Source organism: Rhodofomes roseus (genome assembly GCF_022264815.1).
Source record: "Rhodofomes roseus strain CIRM-BRFM 1785 chromosome Unknown C8Q71scaffold_3, whole genome shotgun sequence".
In the NCBI taxonomy this organism is placed as follows: domain Eukaryota; kingdom Fungi; phylum Basidiomycota; class Agaricomycetes; order Polyporales; family Fomitopsidaceae; genus Rhodofomes; species Rhodofomes roseus.
The window spans coordinates 1,458,246-1,478,581 of NW_025952959.1; the positions used below are offsets into that span (position 1 = coordinate 1,458,246).

The following is a 20,336-nucleotide window of genomic DNA, read 5'->3' on the forward strand; positions in this document are numbered from 1 at the left end:
GCGGGAATGTTGGGTGTAGGCGGCGGCCATATGTGCTGGCCAGGAGAAGGGAAACACGGTGCGGGCGGGGATGGTGAGCAAGGGAAGGCCTAGTGGTAGGGTGTGTCGCTGACAGCGGGGGAGCAGTTCATGAGTAAGGACGGGAATCAGTTTGTTTCGGGCCTCTGAATCGGGGTGACGGCGCAAGAAGCAGCAGCGAGGAGTGAGGAAGGAAGGAAGATACATGACTATACTACACTTGCCCTTTGATGAGACGCAACAGCAGCCTGAACACCACAAGCCCCAGACTGAGTCCGTCGCGCGCGCGCAGGCTCTTCGAGAACAAAACGTCACCTTCGTGTTGGTCGGGTCGTGTGTCGGGACGGCACCCTCGTCCATCAGCTGTCGTCCATCGGCGACCGCACGCGGCTCCGCGGCGGGCTCTGGTACACCTGATCGCGTTTCCCCGGGGGATGCGCGCCCTCAGCCCGCTCGTCGCTCGAACCAGGCGACCCCCGCCGTTCCGCACGATGCCGATACGCAGCCGACCGCCTTTCCGGACTGGCATCCTCGTTCGAGGGGTGCAGATGCGTGACAGAGCCGCGCGACGTAGATTGCGACAGGCTCGTCGTAGCCTTCGGCGCGCGTATATCCCTATCTCGGTCCTTATGATACCCCCCAGGATGCGCGTGCGGGGGCGGGGGATAACCCGGACCCGACAGCTCGCGCTCCCTCGCCGTCGGGTGCACAGCCAGTGTCTTGCGCGCGTGCGGAGGCTCCGGGGGCGAGCGCGGCGCCATGCGCACAGCGCTCACCGAGAGCCGCCTGCCGACGTCAAACGGCGCAGGCGACGCAGCCTCCGACCCGGGATAGCTCCTGCTATCGTACTCCGGGGAAGCCACCCGCCTGACCGGCTCCGGGCGGCGCATGTGCGGGTCCACGGGCGGGAACGTATAGCTCTCCTGCGCGGCTGCCGCCATCCCGTTCGCCTTCCCCTTCCCCTTCAGCGTGACCGAGCCTGTCAGCGGGCTGTAGCTCTGGCTCGGGACCACCACGCGCCCGCGGAGCGCCTGCTCGAGCTCCTCGACTCGCTGGTGCAGCGCGTACATCTCCTCGCGCATCCCGCCCATACGCTTCTCCACCGCAGCCTCGACGAGCTCATCGAACTGCTCCTGCTGACGCTGCAGACTCGCGGAGAGTGCCTGGCTCTTCTGCATCTGTTCCGCGAGCCAGTTCTTGAGCTGCTTCGAGTCTGCGAGCGCGTCGTAGAACAGCTCGAAAGGAGAGAGGAACGCGGACTTCTCGCTCGAGTAGTTCGGGTGGTGCAGCGTCGCCGGTGTAGGGGGGACAAGCGAGCTCGCGATGGGGACCGACGCGTTCTGTGGTGAGCGACCTGCAGCTGCAGCCGCCCCCGGTCCCAAGTTACTCGGGCCAGGATTGCGCGAGACAGTCAACCGTGTAGGGGTGGGCGGTACTCGGCTCGCAGCATGTCGATGCACAGTCGCGCTCATCTGCGGTAAGCTCGGGACCGCCATCGTGCCAAACCTACCAGTCGGGTCCGTCCGCGGCATCGGCGGCGCACTCTGGATCGCGGGCTGGTTTTCTGGGTGGCTGGCTCGGGGGTTGATCATGATATCGGCGGGCTTGCCCTTCGCCCCTCCGAGCCCCCGGCCGGCGCGTCGGTTCGCGAAGCTGATCGGGGGCGCGGGGAGCGTGTGGTGCGGGGCCACAGTGGAGGTCGTGGTATGCACGAAGGTCGGGTTCTCCGGGCGGGGCGGCGGTGGTGGGAGCTGCTGCTGCTGTTGAGACTGTGAGTGAGCGGCGATAAGCGTGCCCGGGCTGTCATGACGCATGCTCGACGTGCTCGGATGCGACGAATGGGGTGGATGAGGTGGATGTGGATGGGCCAGGTGATTCTGGGACGACGCGGGGGCAGTCGTCGCAGCGACGGAACGACGACGATCCGCGGCGAGCTGGGATTGCGGTATATTTGGACTGCGGCCGCCCGGTTTACCACTGGTACTGGCACTGATGCTAGTGCTTTGGCCCGCCTGCGCCTGAGCCTTGGGTGGCACCCGTGCGTCACGCTCGTCCTCATGCTCGAGCGGGTTGACGATGTTGACGCTGGGTGGGGCAGTGGACATAATAGAGGCGGTGCTACCTCTTCTTTGTTCGATGAGCTCCTTTTGTTTCTGCTTCACCGTGAGCATCGAGCGCATCTGCTCGAGGGCCTGCGGGTCGTCGCGGCCGACGGTGAAGCCCATGAAGACGGGAGACATGCTCTTGATGTTGTCCGATGCAGGAGACGAGACATTGGTGTTGATCGAATTCGACCCACCGCTGATGGTGACTCGCCGCCGCTTCTGGGGCGGGGCTCGCGCCTCTGGCGGCGACGCGACGGCGGCGGGCTCCCGAGCAGCCTTCGATGAGGATTCGGCGCGTAGAGCAGCGGGCGTTTGCACCGGGGCGTCGTGATCAGCCTCCTCCTTTATTCGGACCGCCCGGGGAGATCGGTGCCCACTGAGCACAGGGCCTGTTAAGGGAAGGCGCAGGGCAGAGAGAGCAGCACTCACTCGGAACCCGACTCGTCATCACGCGCCTCGCCGGACGAGGACTCTGCATGGAGACGCTTTCTGTGATTGTGCTTGCGGTCGGCGAGTTGCTGGGGCGATCCGCCGCCTGACGGGGACTGGCGAGCGCGGTCATTGGGAGACGCTAGTCTGTGGATAGGCGGCAGCACGTTGTTGCTTGACGTCAATCTGCTGAGCGAGGGGGAGCTGAACGCCTGGGTGAAGGACGGGAGCGTCTGGGCGGGTTGTGTGGCCATATCGTCGGGGCGGGGCGACATGCACGGGAGGCGGGAGAGGGGCGGCGTCAGGGCGGGCAGGGAGGAGGGAGGGACATGAGCTGGCGGCACAAAGGCAAGGGGCGCAGCAGGCGTGATACACCGGTCAGTCAGACAACGCGTCGGATGGATTTGATCAGCAAAAATGGAATCGAACAGATAGCATGCCGTCAATTTAGACAAGGTTCGCGCTTCCCATTCCGTCCATTATTCGGCTGCTCCCTCTTCGCCGCCACACCCTCCCGCTCCCAGTGCCACACCGCCCGTCCACGCCTCCACGTCGAGCACACAGCAGCTGCCGCAGCGCACGCACATGGCTCCCGGAGGCGCGCGCGTGTGCACAGACGATGCGTAACGCGCTGAAACATGTGCCTCGATGCTCCCAATCACCATATCAACGTCTGTCGCGATCGCCCGTAGCCACCACGTCGTGCTCCCAAGCCGTATCATCTCAGCTCGCACAGCGTCCACATGCACGCCGTCCCAGTCTCGACGCTGCACGAAGGCCGCGCGCGGATGCGCCTGGCGATGTCAGACTCGGTGCGCATGGCTGTCTGCTCGCCGGGTCCGGAGGTGGGCCGGGTGCGAGAAAATTCATTAAAGTTCAGCGTGGGGTGTGAGATAGAGATTGACTCGGCTATCCACAGCCCAGACTCGGTCCTCCTCATCCAAACCCCGTTTCTTCGACGCCATATCACCATAAGGAGCTCGGAGATCCCGATGCCGCTCCCCCATGCTCTTTGTTCTCCTTCCTTCATTGTCCTGCAATAGCAAATGTCTTCCATCTCATGACGAACTCCCGAGCGGGACCGTCTCACCAGTAGATGGCCACGGCGCAGAGTGAAGCTGTCAATGGAACGTCCAGTACCGTTCCCATACCAATCCCGTACAGACATCTTTCTAGCCGCGAACCTCCTCGGCCAAGACAGGCGTGAGCAGCAGCAGACCAGAAACTGCTCCGCGGAACTTACCCGAAGCAGAATTCGGCGGCATCGATGCCCACTTTGCCCACCGTCCCTCGGGCCTCAGGCGTCGCCCCCTCACCCAGCCAATGCGACGCACCCACAGCCCCGAGCGAAGAGCGGCATCCCAGGCGCGATACTGGCCCCGGGGCAGCGCAAACCAAAACAGCAGCGGACCAATGGGCTGCCAATCTGGGCGGCGACACCGTTCATAGTGCGCACTTCTCGACCGTTGGTAGCTTCGACTGAGAAGGCCAACACGAGGCGGGACGTAACGACCAGCACCCAACGCTTCCTGCGCTCCCAATAGACGCAGAACCTCGGAGAAACAGCACCCTCACTATCGTCATGATACGATCAGTGTGGAGGGTTTCCGAAAGGCAAGGCAACCCGCCTGAAGTGGTTCGCACTCGCACCGGCTCGCGAGGCAGAGCAGGACGGGAACTGCCTGTAGAGCATACCTGACAGTCAATAGAAGCCCAGTGCTGCATGACAGCCACAACATTGACAGCGCAACTCCGTGCCCCGGCTGTCGAGAAGTTCATAAAGAATACCGGGGTTGTCGGATCGCCCGGACGGGGATCATACGCGTTCATCACCGACGCTTGAGTTTGAACGAACAACGCGCCACAAAGCGGGCACAAAACCCTATCCAAAAGCAGTCCCAGAAGCACGGACCAAGGTAAGTACAAGACCACGGCGCCTGACACGACGGCGTGAGCAGCGGCGCTGAAAATACAAGGGGCGCACTCACCCGCACCAAGAATGCACCCGACCGCCCGGCGGCGAGCTCACGACGGAGCCTTTCGCTTCTTCCGCACCGCCAGCACGGTCACCCGCGGCTGGCCGGGCTGGTCAGCCCCTCCCGCTGAATCAGCCTGCCCACCCGCCGGCACCGCGCGCGGGGGCAGCGGCGCGTTGTCCACTGCGACCGACCCGTAGATGTACGAATGGTAGGTCTCGAGCGATGCCACGGGGTCTGGGAATGGGTTGGGCGAGATATCGGGCAGGTGCGAGTCTCCTGCCCGCCGGGGAGGGGTCCTCGGCGGCTCTAGGAGAAGCGAGGGTACTGGCTCTGGGGTGGTCGGGCGTTCGACGTGCTTGACGGCGGCCTTTGGGGAGGAGGGCACTGCTGCGAGGTCTTCGCAGAGGCCCTTGATTGCAGACTCTAGTGTTTCCGTGGCTCGCAAGGCACGTTCCCGTGTAGAGAAGTCGTGGTGGTTCAGAAGCGTACTGATGACGCGCCTCACCATTTTGGAGGACACCTGGCCTGGCTGAGGGGCCAACGGCGACGGTGCCGATATTGTGAGCTGTTCATGGTTCCGTGGTGATGAGAGCGCGACGACGAAGAACGCGGTGACCACCCCTGAGATGCATTCTTGACGGAAGGACATGCGCTCCCAGAATTCCTCCGGGCTGACCTTATTCAGTTCGCCCCGTCCGCGATCTTCGTCTTCGTCGTCAGAAGGCGGCTCAGGTCGACTGCCACCCGTCTTCCGCCGCTTCCGTTTCGGGGAGCTCACGCCGTCAGCATTCGTCGTATGCGCAATCTCGTCCATGAAACGTGATTTTGGATCATCGTCGAAGGATGGAATGAAATGCCCTAGATTCGTTTGGTTCCCTTCCTTCGTGGCAGGGGGACACGGCAGCGGTGTTTCAGCCTGCGAATACGGATGCCCGTATATCCAGGCAAATTCCGCAGGGGCGTCAGCCGGCGGGTGCACCACCAGCATTCTAAGTGACTGCGTCGCCTCGAGCTCATTGTACCCCGGCAAGAGGTAGTACGGCCTTATCATCACATCGCCGCGGCTCTCTCGAAGCTCGCGGGTGACGTCAGTCAAAATGCGCTTCCACCACGCACAGAGCTGCACGTCGGCGAGCGGCTTCTTGCCGGAGAACTCGGCAGAGTTCGGGAAGAGATACTGCCCCTGCGCGCGCGCGAAGAGCTGGATCCAGAGGTGGTCTGCGGCGATGGGCCGCGTGGACGGGTCAGCGTAGTATCTTAGGAAGGCGCGGACGAGGGTGGCAGTGGGCGACGGCCTGCTAGCCTGGCCAGTGGAGTCCACCTTGGAGATGTAGAGGATGCCGCAGGAGGTGGCGGGGATGTTGTAGAGTGCCGCCTCTATAGCTGAGACCACGACGCGAGGTCCGTCGAATGTAGTCTGTTCGGACAGGAGGATGACGATGTCCTGGAGGTATGCCCGGGGACGCGGTTTTGCGTACGGATACAGGTCCGTGCGCTTCCTGGGGGCAGAAACGAGGACGTGAATGTGGAATTCACGCCTGCCGGGAAGCGTGGCGAGCGATGCGAGCAAGGCATCTCTCAAGCTCATAGTCTGAAGAATCGGACAGATTAGCTGATCAAGTGTAGAGGCAGACGATGGCACGTACCCGTATGTCTCTAGCAATGATTATATACACGAGATTCCTTTATATCTCGGACCTGTTGGACCTGTAAGCAGCACCATGAACAGATATTGGATGCACCACAAGACCCTACTCACGAGATGCCAGCAGTATTTGTCGCACCTTCAAATCTGCGCCTTCGGTCAAAATAAGTTCAGCGAGAGCCCTACGAATCTGAGCGGAGACCATGATGAGGAGCAAGTTGCAACTAACCATGCGGGTGGCGCACGCTTGAAGGTGGCGGAGGGATGAATTGCCGAACCATCGCGGACTCGGGCGCAGCCACGTCACGATCATAACGCAAGCGCCCCAGCCTTATTAGGCAGGTGTAGTGTTAAACTCGGCATATGGTGGTTGGCGCGTCTCAACCTGTCTCAACGCAACTCTGGCGTACTAGTGACAACGTAGCAGCAACTCGGAGGACAGACCTCAAAGCAAAGCTCTACCTTCGCGCGATGAGCCTAGGTACATGATAGTCCAGTAGAACACAAATATGTATCGACGACGCTATCTCATCTGATCCAGACATAGCGCGATACCGCAGCGCATGCTGGACATGCCTGACGGACAGCAAGACATTCAGTGAACAAGACATGACGTGGTGTAAGATATGCTACAATGTACAGTTCTAGACGTAAACCGGTAAGCACTACAAAGCGAGGACGACAATATGCATGCAGGGGATATCACGCGACATAGGCGAAGGTGTCTCGGGTGCCATCCACTCGCTCAATGTACTCCTTCTCGAGAAGATGTTCGATAGCCTAGTACGGAACGGACGTCAAGCACTGCGCTAATTCCGTATAAGGGAGGAAGCGTACCTTCTTGATGTCAGGAATCTTGGGCGTGAACCGCTGCGAGATCTGGCTGATCACCTCCTGGATGAGGGCCTGGTTCTTCATCTGCTTCCGTGCCTTCATGATACTGGAGAGCGTGTGAGAAAGGAATGCGTGTAGAAAGCTGCAACTCAATTGATACTCACCGGACGATGGTCGCCTGGATGACGTATTTGCGATCCTCGTCGACGATCTTCTGCACCTCAGACGATTCAGCCTTCTGCTCAGCCTTGATCGGCATATTCAGATTGATCCGAATCTTCTTCGACTTGAAGTCTGCAACCAAATGTAAGCCATGATACAGTAGCCCACCAAGTGGTACTCACTCGGGTTGTAGTCGTACTGGTCGCTGTCGTCGCTGATCAGGATCTTGGCCTTGACGAGCACACCCAGAACCTGCTTCAGGTATTCCTTCGACACACCGGTCGCCGTCACGAGCTCATCGAGAGACATCGTGTCGTTGTTATTGTACTGCAGCAGGACCGCCATCTGCCACGAGCTCGTCATGAGGATGTACTTCGGGTTGAACTTGTTCGCCCGTAGCTCGTTCTTCGAGTAGTTCCAGAGCCACGTGAGCTTACGGCCCGAGTGCTTCTGTTGGTAGTACTTCGTGAACCGCTCGTACGTCGGCAGGATGTCCGTCGGGATGATGAACTCGCTGTTTGTCGGGTTGAGTGGCCAGAAGTTGGTGCCCAGGACCATGATCGAGAAGGTAAGGTCCATGTCGTCGTGGTTTTGTTGGACACGTTCCTTGAACTGGTCCGTGAGATCCTTGCTGAGACTCATGTCTGCGATAACATTAGCGATGACTGAGATAGTGCGAAATGCCTTTGCCCACCTGTGAACATGCGCTGCAGCTTGTTGGTGTACTCGAAACCGCAGGCCTCCTTGAGCTTCGAGATCATGCTCGCCTCAGCTTCATCCGATGCCGACACGCCGTGAATCAGCCGCTTAGACAGTTTGGTCGTGTAGTACGTCTGGAAGACGTCCTTGTCGTCGATGTACTTGAACAACACCATCTGCCAAGGATTATGCGAGTCAGACTCGGTTATGCGCATACAATGCCACATCGCCACTCACCACTTTGTTGAGCGCACCCTCCAGGTCCTCCTCCTCGGCCATCTTGTTGTTCTTCCGAAGCAGCGCGTCTGCATGCTTCGCCAACAGCTCTGGCGATTTCGTCGTCGAGGTGCCAGTGGCGTCATTCCTGTTGACGAACTCTCGGCATGCCTTATCGAGACTCGCCACGAAACCTGCCTCCCCGCGGAAGCTCCTCGTAACAGTCTCGGAGTTCTTTGAGTGAACCTCGAGGAGGGCATCGACATAGGCCTTGGGGTCGATGGCATCTGCACCGCCCTGACCGACAAGCTTCGAGACGGCAGCAAGACCGGACCGTTTGACGTGCTCCTCAAACCGCTTGCGTAGAGGCTCGAGGCCCTCGGGAATGCGCGCGAGGAGGGCGTACATGCGCTGGAGGTCCTCGTCCTTATCATAGTCGAGAAGTTCTTGGAAGTTCTCCCACATGAGCTCGGCATGCTCACGGATAAGGACATGCTCGCATTTGCTGATGAGGCCCTTCCGCGTGTTGTTGTTGAGATACCTCTCGACACGGTCCTCCTCCTCACGCAACCGCTCCTCGGCCTTCTTGAGGTATTCGGCGACAGTGTTCTCAGCGAGGAATGCTTCTGACTCCTGCTTGTAGTACTTCTCTGTCGCTTCCAGGAATGGTGCCTCGAAGTGCTCCTTGTACACCTCGTACGACACCTTGTTGATATCGCCCTCGTCTAGACCGAGCGACACGAATGAGTCGACGACCTTCTTGACCAGGGTCTGGTCAATCGTCTCGCCGTTTCGTTGGCGCTCGATCAGACGAAGCAAGGCGCCTGCCAGTTTCTGACCCTTGCTCTGGATGTGGAGGAAGAAGTTCTGCTTCCATTGAACGAGAGCTAGCTGGAAAGGGTGTGGTGTAAGTGTGAAGATGGGTCAGACTCGGTGGGTGGCACAAGACGCACTGTGTAGACGGGGTATACACCCTTCCTCCCCTCGTCCCGTTCACGTTTGACCCAATGACGGTTGAGATACGTGAAGAGACGGTTGATGTAGTTGGCACCTGTCGTATATCGGTCCCACTCTTGGGCGTAGTACCGCAAGAGTGCTTCGTCTTGAAGCGAGTCAGAGTGCTAAGTCGACGAGGCGTGAATACGCGGTCTTAAAGGAGGCAATGCGGCACGTACGTTCTTGAGGTCTCCTAGATGTGTGGTGAAGTAGCGAATGAGGTTGTTGTATAGATCGGAACCCATCAGATTGGCTCCGGCTGGGGGTCATCAACATGTACTCGGATATTGAGACCGGCGGGACTCACTTCGGTGCCCGAGACCCTGCTCGCCCGTTCCATGCATCTTGGAGGAAGTACAGTAGTTGTACGAGACGGTGTATAGGCTCATGTACTTGGAGTACGACACCCCCGTCTGCAGCTTGGTCATGATGTGGTCGACGCCCTCCTCTAGGTACGCCCATGTCGTCGCCAGATCCGCGTTCTGCGGTGGCATCGGGTACGCATTGGCGTTGTTGGCCATCGCAGACGGCTAGTATGCTGTACCAGATAGACGGAGGAACAATGTATGTGGGAGATAGGCAGAGGAGGACCTGGAGGAGGATGCGGTTCACGACAAACGAGGTGAGCGCGTACTCAGCGCGAGGCGGGGCGTGCTTCTGCCTTGTAATAGGTCACGCACGTCACAGTCACTTCGCCTCACCCGCTTTGTCCTTCAAGTTGCACCGCCAAGTACAGTGCAGTGGGTGGTCGTGTGCACGAAGCAACAAGAGGTGGTAATATCATATATAGGCTGTCTACACTCAGACCTTGACACCTGTATGTATCGCAGCAACGCCAAAGGTCAGGTCACGCCACGCGCCGCCTTTGCCCTCGAACATGCCTCCAGTGGTAAATCCAGCGTCGACGATCATCTGCGCAAATTCTGGCTGCGGAGGGAAATTCCGAATGGACTCGACTAGATATTGGTAGGATGCACGGTCGCCCGCCAGGATGGTACCCAGCAGAGGGATGATGGAAAACGAGTATTGGTCGTATACGCTTGCGGAACACGCATGTCAACATCATGGCCACGGACAAGCACATAACGGAGAGACTTACGTGCTGAGCAGCGGGTTGTTCACTCTGCTGAATTCTAGGCATGCGAAGGTACCGCCCGGCTTCAGGACTCGGTGCGCCTCCTTCAGTACATCGGGAATCGAAGTGCAGTTCCGGATACCAAATGCAATGGTGTAGAGGTCGTACGTGTTGTCAGGAAACCGTTCCGTAGGGAGTGCTTGCGCATTAGCCTCCTGGAAAGCGATTTGAGGGGCTATAATGGTCGTCAGGACATGTTCAGCAGCTAATCATCGAACACATACTGTTGTGATACATGGTCTTTTTGAACCTCTTGAAACCTTCCCTGAGCATCTCTCCGTTGATGTCCACGACGTCCACGGCCGTTTCTCTGTCCGCATAACGTTCCCTGGCATGGTCCAGTATGCGCAACGCGATGTCACCCGTGCCACCGGCGACGTCAATGCATTTCTGCGGTCCCCTTGCTCCTGGCTTCAGCAAGCTCACAAGCTCGTCTTTCCAGAGCCTGTGTATCCCGAGCGACATGGCGTCGTTCATGAGGTCGTACGAGGATGCAACGGAGTCGAACACATTCTTGACGAGGGACTCCTTTTGCTCCTCCGGTACGGTTTGGAACCCAAAATGAGTTGCCCGGCTTGACTCCTGGTTCTGATTTGGAGTCGGTTGATTATGGTTGAATCGACAGTGTCGGAAAGGACGATTGGTGCGACATGCCCGCCGAGCGATGTTGCTGGCGAACATGGTCAAGGATGCAGTGGCTGGGGCACTTCGGGGGCACTCCGAGTCCTGGACGCGAAGACGCGTCGAGCACGAGACCCCCGATACTCACGGAGTCGACTTTCTTCCCGATCGAATACCTGGTGCTCCGCGAGCTGGTTGTCCTGACCTCTCACCTCCTCTCACTCAACATGACCGCTGTTACAGCTCCCCTTTCTCCAAAGTCCAAAGGCAAATCCGTCCAGCGAGGGGTTGCCAACGTCGCAGAATCTCAATCACAGACTGGGAGTACCTCGGATCTGAGCTCGGACTCGCACTCGGAAAGCTCAGCGAGTAGCTCGGATACCTCAGACAGCGACTCGGATTCAGAAGAGGAGGTTGGCCAAGAGTTTCTCGACTCTCTCCTCGAGAAAGCCAGGAGAAATGCGGCGCTGAAAGCACAAGACCGGGAAAGGGGCAGTCAGTCCGCCGTAGCAGACGAAGAGGAGATACGGCTTGACACTGGTGATGAGGACACCCAAAAGTGAGTTCGCTCTGGCTGCTCGTATCCCTGTCTGACATCCGATCGCCAGACCACTCCCTCCACTCGATCCAGGCAAACTCCCCAAACCCTACTTTGACCTCGCCGACTCGAAGCAAGCAGGTCCCTCACGGGTCCGCGACCTGGACATCGAACAAGCAGAGCAGGCAAGCTCTTCTCGTGTCGTGCCTGCATCACCACCATATCTACCAGAACCTACGAAGTCTGGCAGGCCGTTGACGAAGAAGGAAACAAAGGCGGTATGTGCTGCCGTCCATCCGCCCCAAGACGATGTCACTGACACAGCACAGCTGAAAAACAAAACTGCAGGGCCGGACTGGTTCGACCTCCCCGCACCTGCAGAGGCAGATCTCCCGAGACTGTACCGAGAATACGAGGCGCTGCGCTTGCGCAATCAGCTGGACCCGAAACGGTTCTACAAGAAAGACGAGGGAGAAGGGAAGGGTATCAAGGGCTTGCCGAAGCATTTCGCGGTATGTTTCTGTACCCCTTGGCATTTCACATGCCAGCTAACACACGCGTAGATGGGCACTATTGTTGCATCGCCATCGCCGTTTGGAGGCCCAAATGCAGAGAACCTCAGCAGGGCCGAGAGGAAGCGAACCCTGGTGGACGAGCTGGTGGACGATGCAGAGGCCAAGAGCTACGCGAAAAAGAAGTTTAAGGAACTGCAGAGCGTACGCTCAGCCAAAGGTCGGGGTACTTTGGCCAAAAAGAAAGCCCTACGGAAACCGAAATGGTGATGAGCGCATTACACCGGTAGTATAGGCCTCGCCTGTGCCGATCTTGCGTCCGAGTCCGCTGTTCAAGTCTGGACACATCACTTGCATGATTGTCGTGGTCGGATTTGTATCACCAGTTCACATCTATTGCATTACGGTGAAACAAAAGGAGAACAGCATGTATTCTCACTGCCGAAAGTTCACTGCGACTGAGGCATTTGACGCAATGAATTGTAATAGCTGCATGACCACTCAGTGGAAGCTGGGCCTACACAATAATGACGACCAGGAGGCGCTCCGAGTCAGTGCGCAACTTCCACTGTAGAACTTAACTTACTGCAGGAGTTCCCGCCACAGTGATCGGGGAAGTGTAACTCCGCCCCACTTCGGAGATTCAAATGTTGGGAGATCCAATCGTTCGGGCGCTCACGCCGCACGCGCCTTGAGGAAGGGCTGTTTGCAAGCGCTTCTCTACCAACGACCACGATGAGCTACCCTCCAGGGATGTCCTACCCTCCTGGCATGGGCGGTATGCCGCCCCCACCTGGGATGCCTGGGATGCCTCCTCCACCTCCCGGAATGCCGACCCCATCGGGCTTCAACCAACCGTCGAGCTCGAGGATGCCTCCTGAAATGCTCGCGCAAAAGTCCCAGAAGTGGATTCAGATGCAGAAGAAGAGATATGGGGAAAAGCGGAAAGGGGGTTATGTTGACATGGGAAAGCAGGTACGTCTACGCGCCTTTCTGGCCCTGATGAGCTTGTGCTGACTTGAACCACAAGGATTTGCCGCCTGAGCATGTCCGTAAAATCATCAAGGACCACGGCGACATGAGCAACCGCAAGTTCAGGAACGACAAGCGCGTCCACCTCGGCGCACTGAAGTACGTTCCGCATGCCGTGATGAAGCTGCTCGAAAACATCCCTTACCCCTGGGAGCAAGTGCGCGAGGTTCCGGTGCTCTACCACATCACTGGTGCTATCACGTTCGTCAACGAGATCCCTAGGGTCATCGAGCCCGTGTACCATGCGCAATGGAGTAGCATGTGGCTGGCTATGCGGAGGGAGAAGCGTGATCGTCGGCACTTCAAGCGCATGCGGTTCCCGCCGTTCGACGACGAAGAGCCGCCTCTTGACTATGGCGACAACGTCCTGGACGTGGAGCCTCTCGAGGCCATTCAGTTGGAACTCGACGAGGGGGAGGACTCCGCGATCTACGACTGGTTCTACGACCCGAAGCCGCTGGTCGATACCCCGCACGTCAACGGGTCGTCGTACAGGTATTGGAACCTAACGCTACCTGTCATGGCCAATCTGTATCGGCTGGGTCGGACGCTGCTGTCGGACCACACAGATAGCAACTCCTCCTACCTCTTCGACAAGAAGTCGTTCTTCACTGCGAAGGCGCTCAATATGGCGATTCCCGGAGGCCCCAAGTTCGAGCCGTTGTACAGAGATATGGATACGTTCGACGAGGACTGGAACGAGTTCAACGACATCAACAAGGTCATCATCCGGCAGCAGATCCGGACGGAGTACAAGGTCGCGTTCCCACACCTGTACAACTCACTTCCCCGGTCCGTCCGTATATCCCCTTACCACACCCCGAAGAACGTCTACATTCGCACAGATGACCCCGACCTACCCGCTTTCTACTTCGATCCTCTCATCAACCCTATTTCGCTGCGCGGCTTCACTCCGAAGAATGTGCCACTCGTATCTCATGAGGACATGGTCTTTGGACCTAACGACGCTGATGACGACGACTTTGAGCTCCCCGATGAGGTTGAGCCCTTCCTCGAGGACAAGCCCCTGGAGAGTGATCTGACTGCGGACGCTATCGCGTTGTGGTGGGCGCCTGACCCGTACAACCGCCGCTCAGGGCGTATGCGCCGTGCGCAGGATATCCCGCTCGTGAAGAATTGGTACCTCGAGCACTGCCCGCCGAACCAGCCAGTGAAAGTTCGCGTATCGTACCAGAAGCTCCTCAAGTGCTTCGTTCTCAACGAGCTGAAGACGCGCCCGGAGAAACCCATGTCGAAGAAGAACTTGTTCAGGCAGCTGAAGGCCACGAAGTTCTTCCAGACCACGCGGTTGGATTGGGTTGAGGCCGGTCTGCAGGTCTGCAGGCAAGGCTACAATATGCTGAATCTACTCATCCACCGGAAGGTATGTTGTCCTCGGAAGATCAGTCGATGCTCAACGTGGTAATTGACGTTCGCGTTCACAGAACTTGAACTACCTGCACCTCGACTACAACATGAACTTGAAGCCAGTGAAGACGCTGACGACGAAGGAGCGTAAGAAGTCGCGATTCGGAAATGCCTTCCACCTGTGCCGCGAGATTCTCCGTCTCACGAAGTTGGTTGTCGACGCGCATGTTCAGTTCCGTCTCGGCAACGTCGATGCGTTCCAGCTAGCCGACGCACTGCAGTACATCTTCGCGCATATCGGTGCCCTCACTGGTATGTACCGGTACAAGTACAAGGTTGGTCGCTTTGTCGCATCCAGTCGATTTCACGCTAATCCCTTCCTCCTCGTAGTTAATGCGACAGGTGCGGATGACGAAGGACCTCAAGCATTTGATCTACTACCGCTTCAACACCGGTCCCGTAGGCAAAGGACCTGGTGTCGGCTTCTGGGCCCCAGGTTGGCGTGTCTGGCTGTTCTTTATGCGCGGGATCGTTCCCCTGCTTGAGCGTTGGCTCGGTAACCTGCTCGCACGTCAGTTCGAGGGTCGTAACAGCAAGGGTATTGCGAAGACGGTCACGAAGCAGCGTGTCGAGTCGCATTACGACCTCGAGCTGCGCGCCGCGGTCATGCACGACATCCTGGACATGATGCCCGAGTCGATCAAGCAGAACAAGGCAAAGACGATTCTGCAGCACCTGTCTGAGGCGTGGCGTTGCTGGAAGGCGAACAGTAAGTGTCTTGCTACGTGTTACGTGACGAGCGACTGACCATGATTGCAGTTCCTTGGAAGGTTCCCGGAATGCCGACTGCCATCGAGAACATCATTCTCCGTTACATCAAGAGCAAGGCTGATTGGTGGACGTCTGTCGCGCACTACAACCGCGAGCGTATCCGGCGTGGTGCGACCGTTGACAAGGCAGTTGTGAAGAAGAACCTTGGACGTCTCACTCGGCTGTACCTCAAGGCTGAGCAGGAGAGGCAGCACGGGTACCTCAAGGATGGTCCGTACATCAGCGCCGAGGAAGCCGTCGGGATCTACACGGCCACTGTGCACTGGCTCGAAAGCAGGAAGTTCTCGCCCATCCCCTTCCCACCGCTGAACTACAAGCACGACACCAAGCTGTTGGTGCTTGCGCTGGAAAAGCTCAAGGAGGCGTACTCCGTCAAGGGTCGTCTCAACCAGTCGCAGCGCGAGGAGCTGGCGCTCATTGAGCAGGCGTACGACAACCCGCATGAATGTTTGTCGCGCATCAAGCGTTTGCTGCTCACCCAGCGCGCGTTCAAGGAGTCAGGTATCGAGTTCTTCGACACGTATGACAAGCTCATCCCCTGCTACGACATTGAGCCGGTCGAGAAGATCACGGATGCCTACCTTGACCAGTTCTTGTTCTTCGAGGCTGACAAGCGCGGTCTGTTCCCTGCCTGGATCAAGCCCGCCGACACTGAGCCACCTCCGCTTCTTGTCTACAAGTGGTGTCAGGGCATCAACAACTTGACCGACGTCTGGGAGACGAGCGAGGGCGAGTGCAACGTACTCATGGAGACGGTCCTGTCGAAGGTGTACGAGAAGATCGACTTGACGCTGCTCAATCGGTTGCTACGTCTTATCTTGGATCACAACTTGGCGGACTACATCACGGCGAAGAACAACACCGTCTTGACGTACAAAGGTGAGACATTCGAGCATATGTCACGGTCTCATGGTTGCTGATTTTGTATCGCAGATATGGCGCATACGAACGCCTATGGTCTGATCCGTGGCCTCCAGTTCTCTGCCTTCGTCTTCCAGTACTACGGTCTGGTTCTCGACCTGCTCATCCTCGGTCTCCAGCGCGCGAGTGAGATGGCTGGGCCGCCGCAGATGCCTAACAACTTCTTGCAATACCGTGATTCTGCAACCGAGACGCGCCACCCTATCCGTCTGTACTCGCGTTACGTCGACCGCATCCACATCCTCTTCCGCTTCACTGCGGAGGAGTCCCGAGACCTGATCCAGCGATACCTCAGTGCTAACCCTGACCCAACGAACAACAACGTCATCGGGTACAACAACAAGAGGTGTTGGCCTCGGGACTGTCGTATGCGTCTCATCAAGCACGACGTCAACCTTGGCAGAGCCGTGTTCTGGAACGTCAAGCAGAGTTTGCCTCGGTCCCTCACTACGATCGAGTGGGAAGACACATTCGTCAGCGTGTACTCGAAGAACAACCCGCAGCTCCTCTTCTCCATGTGTGGGTTCGAAGTTCGCATCCTGCCCAAGATACGGACGATGGGTGGTGAACAGTTCTCGCTGAAGGATGCCGTTTGGAACCTCACCAACGAGCAGACGAAGGAGCGCACTGCTCAGGCCTTCTTGCGCGTGTCTGATGACGGTTCGTTATCATCGTCGCTTTGTCTTTGGTTTCTCATTGATGTCGGTGTATGACAGGTGTCCAGCAATTCAACAACCGAATTCGTCAGGTCCTGATGAGCTCGGGATCGACGACATTCTCCAAGATCGTCAACAAGTGGAACACCGCGCTCATCGGTTTGATGACATACTACCGTGAAGCTGTCATCCATACAAACGAGTTGCTAGACGCTCTCGTCAAGGCCGAGAACAAGATTCAAACGCGTGTCAAGATTGGCTTGAACTCCAAGATGCCGTCGCGTTTCCCGCCGGTCGTCTTCTACACACCGAAGGAATTGGGTGGTCTCGGCATGCTGTCGATGGGCCACGTTCTCATTCCCCAGAGCGATCTCCGGTGGTCGAAGCAAACAGACGTTGGGGTCACTCACTTCCGTGCCGGTATGTCCCACGAGGAGGACCAGCTGATTCCGAACCTCTACCGGTACCTCCAGCCTTGGGAGGCGGAGTTCCTGGATTCGGCTCGCGTATGGTCGGAGTACTCGATGAAGCGGAAAGAGGCGAACGCTCAGAACCGCCGTCTCACCCTCGAGGATCTTGAGGACAGCTGGGATCGCGGTATCCCGCGTATCAACACACTGTTCCAGAAGGACAGGCATACGCTCGCCTACGACCGCGGTTGGCGTGTACGCACCGACTGGAAGCAGTATCAGCTGCTCAAGCACAACCCTTTCTGGTGGACGTCTCAGCGCCACGATGGCAAGCTGTGGCAGCTCAACAACTACCGTGTGGACGTCATCGCCGCCTTGGGAGGTGTTGAAGGTATTCTCGAGCACACGCTCTTCAAGGGTACCTACTTCCCGACGTGGGAGGGTCTGTTCTGGGAGAAAGCGTCCGGATTTGAAGAGTCGATGCGTTACAAGAAGCTCACGAACGCGCAGCGATCAGGTCTTAACCAGATTCCCAACCGTCGGTTCACTCTCTGGTGGAGTCCTACCATCAACCGTGCCAACGTCTACGTCGGCTTCCAGGTTCAGCTCGACCTGACTGGCATCTTCATGCACGGCAAGATCCCCACGCTCAAGATCAGCTTGATCCAAATCTTCCGTGCCCATCTTTGGCAGAAGATCCACGAAAGTGTCGTCATGGACTTGTGCCAGGTGTTCGACCAGGAGCTCGAGCCGTTGCAGATCGAGACCGTCCAGAAGGAGACCATCCACCCACGTAAGAGTTACAAGATGAACTCGTCTTGCGCCGACATCCTCCTCTTCTCCGCGTACAAGTGGAACATCTCCCGACCCTCGCTTGTAACCGACAGCAAAGACGTTCTCGATGGCACGACCAGCAACAAGTACTGGATCGATGTCCAGCTCCGTTGGGGAGACTTCGATACGCACGACATCGAACGGTACACACGTGCGAAGTTCCTGGACTACATCTCGGACTCCATGAGCATCTATCCTTCGCCAACCGGTGTCATGATCGGCATGGACCTCGCCTACAACCTCTGGTCTGCGTACGGTAACTGGTTCCCGGGTATGAAGCCGCTTATCCAGCAGGCAATGGCGAAGATCATGAAGGCCAACCCTGCTTGCCACGTCTTGCGCGAGCGTATCCGCAAGGGTCTGCAGCTTTACTCGTCAGAGCCCACCGAGCCGTACCTCAACAGCCAGAACTACTCCGAGCTCTTCTCAAACCAGATCATCTGTAAGTATCATCTTTGTAACGCATATGATGACGGCATCTGACACTTCGTCCAGGGTTCGTTGACGATACGAACGTGTACCGTGTGACAATCCACAAGACGTTCGAGGGTAACTTGACGACCAAGCCAATCAGTAAGTCGTCCGTGACGTTGGGAGATTACTTACTAACCCATATTTTTAGACGGCGCCATCTTCATCTTCAACCCTCGTTCTGGCCAGCTCTTCCTCAAAATCATTCACACGAGTGTCTGGGCAGGTCAGAAGCGTCTCGGCCAGCTGGCGAAGTGGAAGACGGCCGAAGAAGTTGCAGCCCTTGTCCGTTCGTTGCCCGTAGAGGAGCAGCCTAAGCAGGTCATCGTGACCCGTAAGGGCATGTTGGATCCTCTTGAGGTTCATTTGCTCGACTTCCCGAACATCGTCATCAAGGGTTCAGAGCTGCAGCTGCCGTTCCAGGCCTGCATGAAGATGGAGAAGTTTGGTGATCTCATTCTGCGGGCGACGCAGCCTCAGATGGTGCTTTTCAACCTATACGATGACTGGCTGAAGTCGATCTCGAGCTATACGGCTTTCTCCCGCCTCATCCTTCTACTTCGTGGCCTGCATGTCAACAACGAGAAGGCGAAGATCATTCTTCGACCCGACAAAAACACCATCACGGAACCGCACTTCGTGTGGCCATCTCTCGGCGATGAAGAGTGGATCAAGGTTGAGGTCGCCCTCAAGGATCTCATCCTGGCCGACTTCGGCAAGCGGAACAGCGTGAACATCGCTTCCCTCACGGCCAGCGAGATCCGTGACATTATTCTGGGTCAGGAGATCGCTGCACCGTCAGTACAGCGGCAGCAAATGGCGGAACTCGAGAAGAGCTCCGAGGCACAGAGCCAAGTCACGGCTGTACAAACGCAGACGACCAACATCCACGGTGATGCCATCCAGACCGTGACCACGACGAACTACGAGCAACAGGTGTTCAGTAGCAAATCCGACTGGCGTGTACGCGCAATCTCTGCTACGCACCTACCGCTCCGCCTTCAGCACATCTACGTCTCCAACGACGATGTCCGTGACGACGCCAGCTCGTACACGTACGTTCTGCCGAAGAACATCCTTCGCGCCTTTATCACTGCTTCCGACCTGCGCACTCAGGTTGCCGCCTTCTTGTACGGCGTCTCCCCGCCAGACAACAAGCAAGTCAAGGAGGTCAAAGCCGTGGCATGGGTCCCGCAGCGCGGAAACAACAACAGTGTTGAGTTGCCGTCGCAGTTACCGAAGGACGACTTCTTGCTCAAGGACCTCGAGCCGCTTGGTTGGATCAAGACACAGGCTCTCGAGCTGCCGCACCTCTCTCCCACGGACGTCACCACCCAGGCTAAGCTAGTAGCTGAGCATCCAGAATGGGGCTCGTCGTCAATATGCTTGACGTGCGCGTTCACGCCGGGTTCGGTATCGCTGTCTGCGCATTCACTCTCCATTGCTGGCTTCGAGTGGGGTCGGAAGAACACCGATACGTCACCCAATCCACAGGTAAATTGTCGTCTACGAACCCTGTAATCGATTTGTACTGACGCATTGTATAACAGGGCTTCAACCCGAACATGTCTGAACGAGTGCAGCTTTTGCTCTCAGACCGTATATTGGGAATGACGCTCGTGCCTGAAGGTCGCGTGTGGAACTACGGTATCGGATTGACGCAGCTCTGGTCGCCGTCGATGCACTACTCAACGACGCTCGACACGCCACTGCTGTTCTGGGCCGAGGAGCACCGCCCGGCCGCATTCTTGTCGTTCGCCAACATGGAGACGGGAGATGATAGTGCTGACATAGAGAATGCGCTTGCGTGATCTAGTGGACCCTTCTTGTTGACTCGTCGCTGTATTCCTACTGTCGCATTGCTCTGATTATGATTGTATTGGTACGAAGGAATAATGACAGCTGTAATCTCAATGATACTACT

At 57.6% G+C, this 20,336-nt stretch overlaps 6 protein-coding genes across 6 annotated transcripts; 2 read left to right on the forward strand and 4 right to left on the reverse strand.

The window, feature by feature from the left end:
* Positions 1 to 119: 119 nt before the first annotated feature.
* C8Q71DRAFT_350839 (uncharacterized protein) lies at positions 120 to 2,949 on the reverse strand. Its single transcript, XM_047918002.1, has 2 exons — positions 2,553 to 2,949; positions 120 to 2,499 (listed from the first exon to the last, which is right to left on the reverse strand). Exons 1-2 carry the CDS (start codon positions 2,825 to 2,827, stop codon positions 378 to 380), a joined length of 2,397 nt encoding a protein of 798 aa, XP_047783146.1. The 5' UTR covers positions 2,828 to 2,949; the 3' UTR covers positions 120 to 377.
* Positions 2,950 to 4,198: 1,249 nt separating this feature from the next.
* On the reverse strand, positions 4,199 to 6,447 carry C8Q71DRAFT_351419 (histone acetylation protein-domain-containing protein). The gene is made up of 4 exons (XM_047918006.1): positions 6,406 to 6,447; positions 6,178 to 6,329; positions 4,541 to 6,122; positions 4,199 to 4,489 (listed from the first exon to the last, which is right to left on the reverse strand). The coding sequence occupies exon 3, from the start codon at positions 6,117 to 6,119 to the stop codon at positions 4,578 to 4,580; it is 1,542 nt and encodes a 513-aa protein (XP_047783147.1). The 5' UTR covers positions 6,120 to 6,122; positions 6,178 to 6,329; positions 6,406 to 6,447; the 3' UTR covers positions 4,199 to 4,489; positions 4,541 to 4,577.
* Positions 6,448 to 6,556: 109 nt separating this feature from the next.
* On the reverse strand, positions 6,557 to 9,804 carry C8Q71DRAFT_350916 (Cullin-domain-containing protein). Its single transcript, XM_047918003.1, has 9 exons — positions 9,391 to 9,804; positions 9,263 to 9,342; positions 9,041 to 9,208; positions 8,109 to 8,978; positions 7,867 to 8,047; positions 7,355 to 7,816; positions 7,175 to 7,304; positions 7,014 to 7,116; positions 6,557 to 6,956 (listed from the first exon to the last, which is right to left on the reverse strand). Exons 1-9 carry the CDS (start codon positions 9,602 to 9,604, stop codon positions 6,879 to 6,881), a joined length of 2,286 nt encoding a protein of 761 aa, XP_047783148.1. The 5' UTR covers positions 9,605 to 9,804; the 3' UTR covers positions 6,557 to 6,878.
* A 1-nt stretch (position 9,805) lies between these two features.
* On the reverse strand, positions 9,806 to 10,966 carry C8Q71DRAFT_350834 (UbiE/COQ5 methyltransferase). Its single transcript, XM_047918001.1, has 3 exons — positions 10,443 to 10,966; positions 10,183 to 10,393; positions 9,806 to 10,122 (listed from the first exon to the last, which is right to left on the reverse strand). Exons 1-3 carry the CDS (start codon positions 10,897 to 10,899, stop codon positions 9,885 to 9,887), a joined length of 906 nt encoding a protein of 301 aa, XP_047783149.1. The 5' UTR covers positions 10,900 to 10,966; the 3' UTR covers positions 9,806 to 9,884.
* Positions 10,967 to 10,990: 24 nt separating this feature from the next.
* C8Q71DRAFT_739116 (Fcf2 pre-rRNA processing-domain-containing protein) lies at positions 10,991 to 12,404 on the forward strand. The gene is made up of 4 exons (XM_047922696.1): positions 10,991 to 11,398; positions 11,448 to 11,655; positions 11,707 to 11,889; positions 11,941 to 12,404. Exons 1-4 carry the CDS (start codon positions 11,067 to 11,069, stop codon positions 12,157 to 12,159), a joined length of 942 nt encoding a protein of 313 aa, XP_047783150.1. The 5' UTR covers positions 10,991 to 11,066; the 3' UTR covers positions 12,160 to 12,404.
* A 203-nt stretch (positions 12,405 to 12,607) lies between these two features.
* On the forward strand, positions 12,608 to 20,335 carry C8Q71DRAFT_351486 (pre-mRNA-processing-splicing factor). Its single transcript, XM_047918007.1, has 10 exons — positions 12,608 to 12,864; positions 12,920 to 14,305; positions 14,367 to 14,624; positions 14,680 to 15,058; positions 15,109 to 15,999; positions 16,054 to 16,701; positions 16,758 to 18,383; positions 18,437 to 18,514; positions 18,564 to 19,906; positions 19,963 to 20,335. Exons 1-10 carry the CDS (start codon positions 12,625 to 12,627, stop codon positions 20,221 to 20,223), a joined length of 7,110 nt encoding a protein of 2,369 aa, XP_047783151.1. The 5' UTR covers positions 12,608 to 12,624; the 3' UTR covers positions 20,224 to 20,335.
* Position 20,336: the final 1 nt, after the last annotated feature.

What these genes read in the sequence shown, in the direction of transcription:
- C8Q71DRAFT_350839 (XM_047918002.1), bottom strand. Translation starts at nt 2,827, where the DNA reads ATGTCGCCCCGCCCCGACGATATGGCCACACAACCCGCCCAGACGCTC. An exon ending in GATGACGAGTCGGGTTCCGA is followed by an intron (nt 2,500 to 2,552) that starts GTGAGTGCTGCT and finishes CCCTGTGCTCAG; the next exon opens with TGGGCACCGATCTCCCCGGG.
- C8Q71DRAFT_351419 (XM_047918006.1), bottom strand. Translation starts at nt 6,119, where the DNA reads ATGAGCTTGAGAGATGCCTTGCTCGCATCGCTCGCCACGCTTCCCGGC.
- C8Q71DRAFT_350916 (XM_047918003.1), bottom strand. Translation starts at nt 9,604, where the DNA reads ATGGCCAACAACGCCAATGCGTACCCGATGCCACCGCAGAACGCGGAT. An exon ending in AGGGTGCGCTCAACAAAGTG is followed by an intron (nt 8,048 to 8,108) that starts GTGAGTGGCGAT and finishes AATCCTTGGCAG; the next exon opens with ATGGTGTTGTTCAAGTACAT. An exon ending in CCAGTACGACTACAACCCGA is followed by an intron (nt 7,305 to 7,354) that starts GTGAGTACCACT and finishes ATTTGGTTGCAG; the next exon opens with ACTTCAAGTCGAAGAAGATT.
- C8Q71DRAFT_350834 (XM_047918001.1), bottom strand. Translation starts at nt 10,899, where the DNA reads ATGTTCGCCAGCAACATCGCTCGGCGGGCATGTCGCACCAATCGTCCT. An exon ending in AAAGACCATGTATCACAACA is followed by an intron (nt 10,394 to 10,442) that starts GTATGTGTTCGA and finishes CGACCATTATAG; the next exon opens with CCCCTCAAATCGCTTTCCAG. An exon ending in AACAACCCGCTGCTCAGCAC is followed by an intron (nt 10,123 to 10,182) that starts GTAAGTCTCTCC and finishes GTGTTCCGCAAG; the next exon opens with CGTATACGACCAATACTCGT.
- C8Q71DRAFT_739116 (XM_047922696.1), top strand. Translation starts at nt 11,067, where the DNA reads ATGACCGCTGTTACAGCTCCCCTTTCTCCAAAGTCCAAAGGCAAATCC. An exon ending in GGTGATGAGGACACCCAAAA is followed by an intron (nt 11,399 to 11,447) that starts GTGAGTTCGCTC and finishes TCCGATCGCCAG; the next exon opens with ACCACTCCCTCCACTCGATC. An exon ending in GCTTGCCGAAGCATTTCGCG is followed by an intron (nt 11,890 to 11,940) that starts GTATGTTTCTGT and finishes ACACACGCGTAG; the next exon opens with ATGGGCACTATTGTTGCATC.
- C8Q71DRAFT_351486 (XM_047918007.1), top strand. Translation starts at nt 12,625, where the DNA reads ATGAGCTACCCTCCAGGGATGTCCTACCCTCCTGGCATGGGCGGTATG. An exon ending in ATGTTGACATGGGAAAGCAG is followed by an intron (nt 12,865 to 12,919) that starts GTACGTCTACGC and finishes TTGAACCACAAG; the next exon opens with GATTTGCCGCCTGAGCATGT. An exon ending in TGTACCGGTACAAGTACAAG is followed by an intron (nt 14,625 to 14,679) that starts GTTGGTCGCTTT and finishes TCCTCCTCGTAG; the next exon opens with TTAATGCGACAGGTGCGGAT.